Genomic DNA, 15,668 nt, shown 5'->3' on the forward strand with positions numbered 1-15,668 from the left:
ACATCAAATGGTAAGTCTATATCTGTTGTTAAAGAGCTGCACACTGCACTTTTTATAATGTGAATAACCAATTTTTGCAAGGACTTTTTCCAGACGTTATGTCATTAGGTAGCTTGTATGTCAACAGAGTGAGATATGCTTATACATTTTTCTTTTTTTATTTTATTTTTTTTTACCAGGGAGCGGTCATCATCTCCAGGCGAGAGGCTGATCTCATCAGGTGATGTGATGGAGGAGCGAGTGGTGCGGGGGGTTCGGGGTGACGGTAGTGTATCCCAGGCGTTGTAGCCTCTGGGCGGCGGAGTGGGCATCTGAACCCCGGAGCGCTGGCAGCAGTCCTCAGCGTTGGACATCCACGCCTCTAGAAGTTTTTCTCTGTCCCAGTCTGTGAAAATTCCCCACATGGAATGGGATGAGTGTACAGTTCTGTACCAGCATTTACCAGAACACACTGGTATAAAATCATGAATCAAGAATTTCATCTACTTTAAATTATTTAACTGCTGTATAATGTTAAAAAAGTTTAAATAAATAAAATAACATTTTTGAAACCATTTTCCTAAAATCAAACCTTCAAAATAAACATTTTTTTCTGGCTTCCCCCACTTTATCTCCCAATCTAGTCATTTCCGATTCCTGATAGTAAATCTGCTGCTGCTTGCACAACCTCGCACAATTCCCAGCAAATTGTAGCATGAATGTCGCAGTGGGTTTGATTCACTTGTTTGTTGTTTATTTATTTGTTTACATCATGTTTTACACTTTGGTTACATTCATGACAGAAAAGGTAGTTACTCATTACACAAGATCAGTTCACAAGGTTATATCAAACACAGTCCTGTACAATTTAGTATCTCCAATTCACCTCACTTGCATGTCTTTGGACTGTGGGAGGAAACCAAAGCACCCACAGGAAACCCACGCAGACACGGGGAGAACATGCAAACTCCATACAGAAAGGACCCGGACCACCCCACATGGGGATCGAAGCCAGGACTTTCTTGCTGTGAGGGCGGCAGTGCTACCCACTTAGCCACCGTGCCGCCCCGTTTGATTCAATGAACAAAAGGTAGGAAACACCTGGAAAGGTCCATCACATGGCAAACACACAGCTCCAAGATCTTACTGGCTCCAATTAACTTTACTGTATGTCTTTGGATTGTGGTAGGAAAGCGAAGCACCCGGAAGAAAACACAGACACAGGGAGAACATGCAAACTCCACACAAAAAAGGACTTGGATGCTCCACCTGGGAATGGAACCCAGGAGCCTTTTGCTGTGAGACAAACATGCCAAGATATAAGTCAATTCTCTCAGCATTTACGGAAAAGTATATATATATACTGTATATATAAGCACTTTGTAGTTCTACAATTACTGACTGTAGTCCATCTGTTTCTCTGCATGCTTTGTTAGCCTCCTTTCATGCTGTTCTTAAATGGTCAGAACCAGTAGGTATTATTTGGGTGGTGGATCATTCTCAGCACTGCAGTGATCACGGTGGTGGTGTGTTAGTGTGTGTTGTGCTGGTATGAGTGGATCAGACACAGCAATGCTGCTGGAGTTTTTAAACACCACACTGTCACTGCTGGACTGAGAATAGTCCACTAACCAAAAATATCCAGCCAACAGCGCCCCGTGGGCAGCGTCCTGTGACCACTGATGAAGATCTAGAAGATGACCAACTCAAACAGCAGCAATAGATGAGCGATCGTCTCTGACTTTACATCTACAAGGTGGACCAACTAGGTAGGAGTGTCTAATAGAGTGGACACGGTATTTAAAAACTCCAGCAGCGCTGCTGTGTCTGATCCACTCATACCAGCACAACACAGACTAACACACCACCACCATGTCAGTGTCACTGCAGTGCTGAGAATGATCCACCACCTAAATAATACCTGCTCTGTGGTGGTCCTGTGGGGTCCTGACCATTGAAGAACAAGGTGAAAGAGGGCTAAAAAAAGATCATTTTGATAATTCTATATTCAGTAACAAAAAAAAAAAAAAAAACATTTTACCATTTTTAGATTGGATATCAGGTAAGCATTTTTTATGATTAGCTTAAACAGGACATTCACTAGCAGTCTAATCACCGGGATTGTGTGACCCTTAAGGGGTAAGTCAGGACAGTGCTAACACCAAGTCTACAGATAACACAAAGGAATCTCAACTGTGATAGGCCGATACAGTAGAGTTGTTTTCTAATGGGCTTATTTAATGAAATGAAGAAAGTGTTGATCATTTCTTGGTTTGAGAACATGCTTCATCTCATTTGTCTCATGGCTTTTTCCTTGTAATATCAAAGGAAAAAATTCTTTTTATTTGCCACTGTTGTCCTCGGCTTACTTAACATTTGGCACATTAAGCTACCGTTAATGCTAAACTACTTCCTATCTCTTTTAGAATCACTGAACCAAGCTTGACATTTATTAACCCCCTCAGACCAAGAGAAGACAATCCCAACAGATTTACCGTGACCATGCCATGCTTGCCATGCTTACCATGCGCCCTGAGAAGAGCTTCTGCTGTGAATAGAGGAGCCTGTAGCATATCTGCTGTCTCCACTATCAGCATGTCCTTCAGTCTCCTCAGGTCCTGGACCCGCAAGCCCTCGTAAAACTGAGACATGATCAGACACAGATGAATTGATTTCCATTTCCAGCTTGGCCTTTTAAATGAAAGCACAATAAGAGCTGCTTTCTGAAGCATGTACCTCTCTGCGATCTAGAGCAGCATATTCAGCCTCGATGTCGGCAGCGTTGGGGTCTGTGGAGAAGACCATCTGAGACTCCAGACTAAGCGCCAGCTCCTTATGGTGTTGCCTCTCCGCACAGTCGCATGGCGTCTCCTTATTCTCGTTCTCTGCAAACAGGTCTGCTTCACGTTTCACCAGCAGCTGCAAAGACCAGAGCTTTTCAGAACACAGAAACATACCGCATTTCATTACGACAGCTCTATGTAACACCAACAACACCTGAAGACCCTCTATTCTTTAAGAAAAGTTAAAGAACAGAGTGAAGAGATGAAACTTCAGCTCAACATAAAATATTAACACCAAAGGATTCAGCACTCAGGAACACGGCACACACTGGCACTTGGCAAAACAATAATAAAGGAACCAAAAAAGATCTTTAGATCTAACAATGGTTATAGGTTGGGTGTGGCGTCTGCAGTAATGCGGTCACTGCAGGAGCTCAGCCGCAAAGCAAAGCTCTCAGTTTACCTGTCGATCTATGTCCCTATCCTCACCTATGGTCACGAGCTTTGGATAATGACCGAAAGAACGAGGTTGTGGATACAAGCGGCCGAAATGAGCTTTCTCCGGCGGGTTGCCGGGCATACTCTCCATGATCGGGTGAGGAGCTCAGCAATACTGGAGGAGCTTGGAGTAGAACCGTAGAACTCCTTCGCATAGAGAGGAGCCAGTTGAGGTGGTTCGGGCATCTGATAAGGATGCCTCCTGGACGCCTCCCTTTGGAGGTATACCAGACATGGCCAAGGTCATGGGAGGAGGCTCCAGGGTCAACCCAGGACCCGCTGAAGGGATTACATCTCCCAGTTGGCATAGGAACGCCTGGGGATCCCACCAGAGGAGCTAGTAGAAGTGGCAGGGGAGAGAGATGCCTGGGACGATGATGATGATCTAACAATTTAAGAAGCATATTTTGACTCTGGGCAGGACATCGCACCTCCACACACGTCTTCATCCCTGAGGCGGCAGCGTAGTGCAGCGGTGTATTTTTCTTGTTTTCGGTGGCATTGACATCAGCGGTCTCATACTCGCCGCGGTCCAACTTAGCGCCGGTCCACTTGAGGATCATCTGGAGGCAGTCTGCACGGCGACGCTCGTCCTCGTGATGATACACCAGGCGTGGCTGTAGCGCCCCCTCTGACAGCATGATGTGAGGTCCCATACACAGAACGTGCAGCGCCGTCTCGTTTTGCACGTTGCGCTTGTTAGGGTTTCCATCCTTGCTGAAGAGAAAGGACCTGTAAAGGACAGAGGGCAAAAGAGCAGGGTTAAAGACATTGTCTTTGTGTATTAGAGATTTAAGTTGCTTTCTTGCTGCTTTCTTGATTACAACGGTTTTCTAAAATACTCTAGAGACAATGGGGGTATATTTATCACAGAAGCATGATGGTTTTTCATGCAATGCCCTCTGAGGGCTCAAGGGTCACATACACTCAGCAGTGGTTTCTGGCCTTGCTCTACACAGACAGAGATCCCTCCAGAATAAAAGAATCTTTTTACAATATCTTTTACGATAGGTGGTAAAAGTTCTTGCATAAAAATATGTTCTTTTTGAAATGTTTGACAATTTTTTTACTACGTTTGGCACAAAGTGGTGCCTGCAAAGTCTGACCCTTCAGTGAAGCCTGCTTTAAAACTGAATCATGATCCCCCACCTGTTACAAATTGTATATTCTATAAACTTTTACTCTTATTTTCCCTGTCCCAACTTTTTAGTGTCCTGTGGTATCGAAAATTAGTTTATATTTACAAAATGTAATCAAATTGGTCAGTGAAAACATTGGAAATCATTGTACACCTGGGAATTAAATAAAGCTTAAATAGAATTAACAAATCACCAATTCGTTTGTATTGCATTTTACAAAATGTCCCAAATTTTTTTAGAGAAAAAGTCAAAGCAACAAATTATAACAAATGCTTTTGGATTGAGTTGAGCACTTTAATCCAGTTAGGAATGTTTTAGAAATGAAGTTTACAGCACGTCAGTCTTGGCTGCATAGTTCAAATATTCAAATAGAGTCTGTGAGACACTGATCTGATTAAATAAATATTTTTATACTGTTGAAGCCATTCACATTTACTGCTGCACTCTAATCTTGGTCATTTCTTATATGCTATTATGAGCTGGGTTGGTATGCCAATGACTTCCTGCATTTTGGCTGAGGTTGATGATGCCCTGTTGAAACTTACCATCAGCTACAGATCTCATTAGCACTGACAAAAAAGTAAATCAGCTGCAGATGCTGCCAAGCCACAACACTTGATGGACTACATTTTTGGATGAACGGTTCTGGTTAAGAACATGGACAGCTCCTTCCTCCCCAATTGCACTGACACATCACACTAGGCTCCAAGAGCAACAACAAAGCCTGTAATTATGTAGTAGGCTCATGTAGCTGCACTATGACCACAAGCATATAATACAGCACACACCTGTCGAATAATAAGGGTTACACACCAAACACTTTTGGGAGCCTAAAATCAATATCGGCAATAGGAGAAAGGACCGGTACATGAGAAGCGAAGTTGAGCATTAATCACAGCTAGCCAGTACTAATTTTCATTTGTTGAAGGCAAGCCGACTGTAATTATTCATATACAACAATTTTAGTAGTTTAAAAGATGTTTAGAGAGTCCAATAATTCTAATAAAACCCTTTTGGATGGATGGATGGATGAATGGATGGATGGATGAATGGATGGATGGATGGATGGAAATTAAGGAAAAGTCTGATGCTCTACCGGCAAAGCTATCCAGGCATTAAAGAATGCATAAGCTTGTGTGCGCATTGTGTGAGCAACACAGACAGAACTTGGTTTAAAAATTGTTGGTTACTGTTAATTATATGCTTGGTAATAAAATAACATCTGATATCATGAAGCTTCTCCTTCAGTTTAAAATGATCGCTTTACATATGATCAGCCAAAGAATATTAAAACATTAAAAAAAAACCCTGGTTCAAAGAAATCTGGCCCAAAACGTCCTACCAAATTCACCAATCAAATCCCAGCATAACACAATACACCTGTAATCCATTACCTGAGTATCCGTGTCATGGCATGTCTAGAAGCGTAGTGGAGGGGGGTGTTGTGCTGGTAAGGCTCCCCATATGAGGTGTTGGGGTCCAAAGACTCTTTAAACTGAGGGTTGCCCTCATAGAGCTGGTAGGCGAGCACCTCATCTCCGTTGATCAGCGCCTTGCGAAACTTGGTGGCTATGTTCCCCATCGTTCAGCTCACAGCAGCCCGCTCTGCTCAGTGCTACTTCAGCTGTGGATCCGGCATCATGTGGCTCCTAGAATGGGCAGAAAATGAGAAGTCTATTCAGACCTGGATTTTAAACCCAGCAGTACATGGGGTCCAGCATGCAGGCTGTTATGTGCCAAATGAACAGCAGAAAGGGAGGAGTTAGGTCCTGTTCAAGAGTTCCCTTTCAGTCAAGTGAAGGATTAGAGTGAACGAGGCCTAAAGTGTCCATTTAAACATCTTCTCTATTCTCTGTTAAACTGTTTGGAGTTGGTTCTCCCCACTGTGACCCAGCACTTCTCACAAATAAAAAAGTCACATGCGGAGCCACAGGAGGGGCATGACAGAAGCAGATGCTGAGCATGTCCTACTTGATGCACTTTCGTCTACTTCCAACACAACAGTGCCTTTCAAAGTTAAAGTGGCTATTAGCTTTTGTGCACATACGAACAAATGCTTCTGATTACAGAGAAGTAACAAAGTAAGCTGCAATATCAGTTAAAAATATCTCTTTTCATATAAAATAAGTGTTTAATGTCACTAAAACACTGTTTACTTTATTTACCATACCAGGATCAATATTTATACATATGTGATTTGGAAAGCTCCTCCATCTCCTCCTGCCATTCTATAACGTTACGCAAAGTGTTCGGACCATTTAAAAGCTGACACTTAAAAAAGAAATCCAAAATCGGGAATAAAAGCTAATTTTCTACCAAAAATGTATCTTTTATTTGTTGCAACATATGAACCAACTACGTAAGGATTAAAATAATCATACTAATGTATTATTATTATTATTAAGACATGAAGAAGATGTGGAAGTGAATCTGAGACATCTTGTATTTAGCCCCAAAGAGGCGGTTTACTTGCATCCTGAGCCAATAAAGATTAAGTTCACTTAAGTTCACTTGTTTTACAGCCAATCAGCAGCATGAAAAACTCTTGGGGCGGTCCGAAAACCACACTTTGGCCAGTAGAGTTGTGTTGCTGGGCAGAAGTGACAGTGGCTGTAAAACAGTGAATATTTCTGGCAAGTGAGCAAAAGCATGTAGAAAGCTATAATTTATTTATTTACTCATTTATTTATTAGGATTTTAACATCATGTTTTATACACTTCGGGTACATTCATGACAGAAACGATAATTACTCGTTACACAAGGGTTATCAGTTCTCAAGTTTAATGTCAAACACAGTCCTGGACAATTTAGTATCTCCAATTCACCTGACTTCCTATGGGAGGAAACCAAAGCTCCCAGAAGAAAGCCACGCAAACATGGGGAGAACATGCAAAATCCACACTGAATGGACTGCTCCATCTGAGGATTGAACCCAGGACCTTCTTGCTGTAAGGCAACAGTGCTATCCACTTAGCCCCTGTGCCGGCCTAGAAAGCTATAAAAGCACGTAGTTGGTGCTGCTAAAGAGGGACAGATATTAGGTGTGGGGGGGGGGGGGGGGGGGGGGGGGGGGGGCAGAGAATCTCAGCTCTGCCTTGCCGGCTGAGGCTGAGCGGCCACATGAACAACGATTGGCCTGTTGTTCAGATATGGGCGGGACTAAGCCAGATGGGGTCTCTCTCTCATGACTGGTGCAATTACGACCTCTGCTGGCTGATTGATGGCGCCTGCACAGAGATGAGAAAAGAGTGCTCTTAGGGTGTGTCCCTCCATACACGCAGCTAAGCTGCACTGCACTCGTCAAAGTGTAGGTGATAAGATGCATACGGCATGCTGCCCACGTGTCGGAGGGGGCGTGGGTTAGCTTCGTTCTCCTCAATCAGAGCAGAGATCGGCATTGGTGGAGAGGAAGCATGATGCAATGGGGCAATTGGGGAGAAAATGCATAAAGAAAATATATATTAAAAGAAATGTTCAATTGATGTAAGTTTAACATCACTATGGAGCACTATAAAGTACATATTAGGGATGTCCCGATCCGATCTCACAGATCGGGATCGGGGCCGATCAAAGCATTTTTAACTGATCGGAAATCGGCTTTACTAATGCCGATCATAACCCGATCTTTTGTTTTACGTCAGCATGTCCGCTGTGTGGAAATACTTTAAATTGGAAAGTGAAACGAGTCCAACAGCGGTGTAATGTCTGCAATGCGAGCGTTTCACGAGGCGGTGGGAGCAGAGCTGCGTTCATTACTGTAGAATTTTACTGTTTATATGGTGTGTGAGTCGAGGATCACTCCGGTTTACAAAACAATAACTTTTAATCCGAGTATGAAAACTTCAGGACCATAACATACAGCTTTTACGAGTTTACGTGTTACAACACTGAACGACATCTCAGTATCAAGCACTCTGATTGGCTTAGTTATGTAACCGAGCGTCGTAGTTATGCACTCGCTTAATAAAGAAATAAAATACACGGTATATTCACAAATTGTCGGGAGCAAAACACTTTATTAACTTCTTCTGTTCCGAATAGCGGACAGCCAGAGCCGAGCACGCTATCCCATGCACTATGGAAGCCCCAAAGGGTCAAAACACACTCACTCCATCAAACCATTGTCACAATACAAGCACTTTAAGAACTGGCTTTCCTTCATAACTAAAGAGTGACTTTCCATTTTATTTTGGTATTCAGGTTTTACTGTAATGCTGTTAAGTAACTTATTTGTTTTTTTATATTCAAGTTAAGCTGCTACACCACTTGTGAGTGGAGATTTTTGTTCATTTTTAGTGTATCACTGCATTAAACAGAATTATGTTCTTTGAATATAAAGTTCAACGTGAAACTGTAATTATCTCACTTCATTCTTACTACAATGCTGCACTAGGTTTGTTTACTTTTATTTTGTAAAAGAACATTAAGCACTAGTTTGGATGCAGCATTTTTCCCTTCAGCACTGCAGAGCTATTCAGTTGTTAAACGTGTACACTGGATTAATTTGAATAACTGTAATGTACTTGAAGTGTGCACTGTGTAAACAGTGTTATCTAGTTCTTATCTAGACAATATCTAGAAAATACAAGTATCGGTTTGAGAATCGGTATCGGATCGGGATCAAAATTAAAGACCGGGAACAAAAAAACGTGATCGGGACATCCCTAGTACATATACGTTGTATTATGCTGACATTTATTAACAACAATTCTTGTGTGATAATGATTAACATGCAATGGGAAAACCCTTGTGAAAGATCAGCATGCCAGCAAAACAAAGGGGATATTGACTTCAATCACTGAAAGAACCAGTTCCCCCGCTGTGCTGCACTTATAACAATACACTTATTTGTGGGGCAGCCCATTGTGAAAATGTTGGTGTGCTGCCAATCGACGACTATAAAATAGAATAACGGATACAAATTGATACATAAAATATGTTTTCTTTGCAAGTTATCCTGTTTTGATGGCATTTTTTAACAGTGTGACTGTAGTAATATAATGTGGTAGCATTAGTTCATACCAACATCAATCAATCAAAAACAGACTATTTTTACCCTGAAAGATTAAATTCTGCTTTCATTTTGTGGTTTGTCAGTTCTCAGAGGGAAGTGGCTGACTGTGAACATCCCATGTTGTTGTGAATATACTGTACTTCAAACCAGTCATTTGGCCATAATGAACTGACTATTATCAGAGTTACTCAGGTCTTTATGTTGATCAGATCTGCTGCATTCGACATGTGAACTACAAGGAACTACCATCAGTCCAACATTTAATATATACACCGATCAGCCATAACATTAAAACCACCTCCTTGTTTCTACACTCACTGTCCATTTTATCAGCTCCACTTACCATACAGAAGCACTTTGTAGTTCTACAATTACTGTAGTCCATCTGTTTCTCTGCATGCTTTTATAGACTGCTTTCACTGCTCTTCAATGGTCAGGACCACCACAGAGCAGGTATCATTTAGGTGGTGGATGATCTAAGCACTGCAGTGACACTGACATGGTGGTGGTGTGTTAGTGTGTGTTGTGCTGGTATGAGTGGAGTTTTTAAATACCGTGTCCACTCACTGTCCACTCTATTAGACACTCCTACCTAATTGGTCCACCCTGTAGATGTGAAGTCAGAGACGATCGCTCATCTATTGCTGCTGTTTGAGTTGGTCATCTTCTAGACCTTCATCAGTGGTCATAGGATGCTGCCCACGGGGCGCTGTTGGCTGGATATTTTTGGTTGGTGGACTATTCTCAGTCCAGCAGTGACAGTGAGGTGTTTAAAAACTCCAGCAGAGCTGCTGTGTCTTATCCACTCATACCAGCACAACACACACTAACACACCACCACCATGTCAGTGTCACTGCAGTGCCAATACCTACTCTGTGGTGGTCCTGTGGGGGTCCTGACCATTGAAGAACAGCATGAAAGGGGGCTAAGAAAGCATGCAGAGAAACAGATGGACTACAGTCAGTAACTGTAGAACTACAAAGTGCTTCTATATGGTAAGTGGAGCTGATAAAATGGACAATGTGTGTAGAAACGAGGAGGTGGTTTTAATGTTATGCCTGATCGGTGTATGTGAATGTGACAGGGACAATAGTTACCAAACAGATATTTCCACGACCATTTTAAAGAAAGGTGGTCCTAATGATGTTTTAATTGATAGGTGTGTGTGTGTATAGGTTACACACACCTATCCAGCACATGTGGCATGGCAGTTTCTAATGCAATGCCGTCTGAGGTCTTGAAATCACACACATTCAACTGTGGTTTTCAGCCTTGCCGTATGTGGACTAAATATAAATATTACCTAAATTACTTGCAATCTAGCATTGAAAAGCTCTTTTTAAACTGACTAAAAATCCTGTCAGAACGTTTGGCATAAAATTGTGAACCTCAATCCATTATTGCTTGCAAAGAATCATTGGTGGATCCTCCTTTTATGTTGGTCAGTAAAGAATTATACTTTTGGCATTTAAATAAAGGTCCAAGTGAATCACAGATTCATGTTTTTATTGCATTTTACAAAATGCCCAAATCTTTCTGCAAATAGAGTCTGTAACAATCATATAAAAGAGAAAATAACATTTTGCCTGCAGTATGAGGGTCCTGCAGTTAAGAGGTGTTGCAACCTGAGCTACAAAATGTATGGTATTGCCAACTGTAAGCTCCCTTGTCTTCAGAATTTCAACTTAAGACCACACATTTTAGCAACAACAGCTAGTGCAACATCCACCACCACAGTGACTAATGCACCACAGGAACCAGTGAGACAAGACACACACACGCACCACACACACGCACCACACACACACACCACACACACACCACACACACACAAACACACACAAACCCAGAGCATCGGGAGCTTCCGGCTCACTCGGCCAACTGATCTTATCCCACTGGGAGCAGGTTCTGTTAGAGGGGCAGGATTCAGCATGGCAACACTTTTACCCCTACTCATGCCATCTGTTAACATGAGCACCCAAGGTGATGTCAGATGATGCTCAAGTCTAAAACTGGCCTTAGAGACCGTAACCCACATATACACAACGGGTAGTTTAGAACAGCTTTGATTAGTATAAGAATTTAATTATATTTCATTATTTAATTATAAACGTGACACTAAAACATAAATGGTTCAAAGAATGTACTGAAGCATTTACCAAATACACTGATCGGCCATAACATTAAAACCACCTCCTTGTTTAGCACTTGTGTAGCGCTGCTGGAGTTTTTAAACACTTTGTCCACTCACTGTCCACTCTATTAGACACTCCTACCTAGTTGGTCCACCTTGTAGATGTAAAGTCAGAGACGATCGCTCATCTATTGCTGCTGTTTGAATTGGTCATCTTCTAGACCTTCATCAGTGGTCACAGGACGCTGCCCACTGGATGTTTTTGGTTGCTGGACTATTTAGTCCAGCAGTAACAGTGAGGTGTTTAAAAACTCCATCAGCATTGCTGTGTCTGATCCACTCATACCAGCACAACACACACTAACACACCACCACCGTGTCAGTGTCACTGCAGTGCTGAGAATGATCCACCACCTAAATAATACCTGCTCTGTGGTGGTCCTGTGGGGGTCCTAACCACTGAAGAACAGCATGAAAGGGGGCTAACAAAGCCACCAGACAAGTAAACAATCACTTTACACCAAACTCATATTCACATGCATTAAAATAATACGTCTTTCAAGTGATCGATATTGGAATGCAGTTTTTTATATAACCCAATGGTCTGAGGTGTCATACTACATTTCAGTGAGTGATATTATTAGAATTATAGAATTATAAGTAGAGCAGTCTGAAACCATCACACTTCCACAACCATGTTTGACTGTTGGTAAGATGTTCTCATGGTGGAACGCTATGTTAGCTTTATGCCAAAGGTAACACGACTCATGCCTTCCAAAGGTCTTTGGGGTCATACAGATTTTTGGCAAACGCATGAGGAGCTGGAGTCCCAGCACCCTAGCAAGAGTCACTGTGCACCTCTGAACAGGTGGCTAAATAAGAATATACAATCTGGTCATATACAGCCTGCACATGTTTTTGGGAGATGAAAGGAAACCCAGCCAGACCCAGGAAGAACAAGCTGAGTTCAATACAGACAGTAAGCAAAAGCATAATACAAACAGCACCCACCCTACCTGATGCCCAGCACCCCAACAGAAGACCAGACTGGGTTGTAAAGAAATATGGATTTGTATTTCAGTGGACACAAATGCACTGTTCTGCTGTGATAGTTATTAAGTTAATGTCTGTACTGACGATCATGTTTGGCTTTGTTGTCTTGTTGCTTCTCTGCTGTTTATAGCTAAATGGGCACTTCCTGGAAAGGGGCTGGGCCATGTGTGCTCACATGATCTGCTTCTGCAGACATGCCAACAAAGAAAAGCTTGATGAGCAACCACACCTTATTCACCAACTATACATTTTACTACTAACAAAAGATGTTAAACAATGTGTGATCGCCTTAGTACTGCACTAGCGATTTAGCTGTTGAGCATTTATAATACTGATGGGGTCTATTATGCTAGCCCATCACCACAGAGAAGAAGGTTTAAATGTAAGTGATGCTATCGGCCTGTCAGGCGTCCACAGACATGATTGGCTACATCTAAGCTGGGGTAGGAGATGACCAAAGCTCTGTGATAGATCGGTACTTTGTCCAGGGATAAAGCGGCCCCCACCCTGCAGATACGGTGGCCAATTAGTATCTGCTGCAGACTCTGCCAATTATGCCCGCAATATGGCGCCCAGCCGACCAGTGGTAACACTGAGTTTCGAACCGAGGAGTTCAGAAACTCGGTGCTGGTATGCAAGCAGAATATCCCACTGCGCCACCTGGGCGCTGCAGTAAATTTGAATATCTAATAAAACTACATTCACTGCTCTAACAGAAATATAACGACATTTCAGCTTGGTTCTTGTAATAGCATAATTAATAAAGCTTAGGTAGTTTATGATAAAAGCATGTTCCAGATCATGAAAAGTACATGTACTACAGATGACTGCAAATCTGTACAGTGTCACTGATGCCTTGGATATTCAGTATAACATCAGTATATAAATGTTTAAATTAAAAACTCATGTGAGGCAAGGGGTGAATAAACCTACCCAATATTTAAATTACTCCAAATCAAATCAGAGTCCATTTCAGTATGTAAATACACAAAAAATACAAAATACTTTGTACACAAATGGTTTGTACACTAAATATACACACACCACTGCACAAAATTATAAAAAAAATAGACAGATTAACACACAACATACATACTATCTTAAACAAAGATCCATAGAAATGACTATAAGTTGTGCAAAACTTAATTATTTATGTGCTGCACAATCTAATTTATATGTATTTATGTGTGTGTGTATATATATATACCGTAGACATATGTATGTGTATATAAGTATATGGGTGTATACAGTATATATATATATATATATATATATATATATATATATATATATATATATATATATATATATATATATATATATATATATATATATATATATATATATATGTGTGTGTGTGTGTGTGTGTGTGTGTGTGTGTGTGTGTGTGTGTGTGTGTATAGATTTGTATTTGTGTATAGTAATCACATATCTATAGCATTATGTTGCACAGTTTCTGCACTACTTGTCACTTTTACACACTTGTTCACTTTAATTGCTTCTATTTTTTAAATTATATTTTAATCTAATTTTCTACATTTTTACATTTTAAAAACATTTCCATATTTTTTGTATAACATATATTTTGACTATTTTGTGGATTTTGTAACTAATGTGGCTGAGCAGTCACTAAAGCATTTCACTGCCAGATGTACTGTGTATGACTCTGTATGTGACAAATAAACCTTGATTTGATTTGGTGTAGATCAGATTTATTGGCTGTATGTGGATACACACAAGGAATTTGGTTCCGGCTGATGGTATCTCTCTAGTATTAATACAATATACAAGCAATGTAGACATTAAACACAAAAATATACAAACTATAAGATTATATACAGGCAATATATAGACAATGTATGGACGTGTGCATGTATGTATGTACAGTATTCAGTGACCAATGTATGTATAGACATATAAGCAGAGCTGCTATATTGCAAGTTCAATTTAATGTGTTTAATTTAATTTCTTTATTTATTTACATGATTTAAACGCCTTTGTTATTTTATCTTGTAAGAGATAGGGTTAATTCATTCTTTAAGTTCGACTTTCCCAAATAAATAAGGTATAACTGCAAGCCGTAGCCTAGTGGTTAAGGTATTGGACTAGTAATCTGAAGGTCGCTGGTTCAAGCCCCACTACTGCCAGGTTGCTGATGGTGGGCCCTTGAGCAAGGCCCTTAACCCTTGATTGCTCATACTGTATACTGTAACTGTAATGTAAGTCGCTTTGGATAAAGGTGTCTGCTAAATGCCGAAAATGTCAAATGTAAATGTAAACTGATTAGTTACACCGGTGGCTGTAACTGGTGCACAAATGACCAAATACATTTATAATTCCTTTTCTAAACAAATAATATTTTAGGTACAATAGGTTGAATAGGTTAACGGTTGGACGATAAAACCCCAAACCATTTAGTTAAGTTACTTTAGCCTGCCAGGTTTCTCGACATTTTTTATTCAGCTAATAAAACCCGTCTTGTTACCTGGAACCATCCTGCTAACTCTCTGCTTTTAGGTCTACAACGCTAGCGGGTTCGACAATGCTAACGAGCTGCATCCCAAACCGCAAACTAGTGTACTACAAAGTGAGTCAAATTAGAAACTCATCAATGCTCTGGTTTCCATGATGACACACTAGTTAGTATGAAGTTTGCGGTTTGGGACGCATCCAAAACTGAACACGTTCCCGTAAACAGTATAACTTGCTTGAGTTATTCCGAAAGCTTAACAGTACCGGTGGTCTCATATGCTGGTTTTAATAATGGTTAGGGTTTTATTATTTTTAGTAAGGGTAAGTTTTTAGCCTAATAAGACAACATAAGATTTGATTAGGTTTGCTAACTACAGCCAGAAGGAGCTGAAGTGGTTACCTGGCGGGTTAGCTGGTGTGCTATTGTTAGCTAGCCCGCTTGTTTACTAACATTAGCTTCCTCAGCGCAGTGACAGGTGACATAACGACATTAGCTCATAAGCAACATCGCTACTCTTAAAAGAAACGATAACCAGCTTTCATTAACACACTCAGCATGACTGTTATGACTGTTACAGTACCGACACAGCCAGA

At 41.0% G+C, this 15,668-nt stretch overlaps 1 protein-coding gene across 1 annotated transcript in view; it reads right to left on the reverse strand.

The window, feature by feature from the left end:
• ankib1b (ankyrin repeat and IBR domain containing 1b) overlaps positions 1–15,668 on the reverse strand; it is a 34,901-nt gene that overhangs the window by 19,007 nt on the left and 226 nt on the right. The window contains exons 2-6 of the mRNA XM_062992556.1: positions 5,794–6,048; positions 3,692–3,992; positions 2,716–2,898; positions 2,504–2,621; positions 177–385 (exon numbers count right to left, since the gene is read on the reverse strand). Coding sequence (XP_062848626.1) covers positions 177–385; positions 2,504–2,621; positions 2,716–2,898; positions 3,692–3,992; positions 5,794–5,981 — 999 coding nt within the window. The 5' untranslated portion in view covers positions 5,982–6,048. The remainder of the gene's footprint in view (positions 1–176; positions 386–2,503; positions 2,622–2,715; positions 2,899–3,691; positions 3,993–5,793; positions 6,049–15,668) is intronic.

This window comes from Trichomycterus rosablanca, chromosome 3, assembly GCF_030014385.1.
Source record: "Trichomycterus rosablanca isolate fTriRos1 chromosome 3, fTriRos1.hap1, whole genome shotgun sequence".
NCBI classification, from domain to species: domain Eukaryota; kingdom Metazoa; phylum Chordata; class Actinopteri; order Siluriformes; family Trichomycteridae; genus Trichomycterus; species Trichomycterus rosablanca.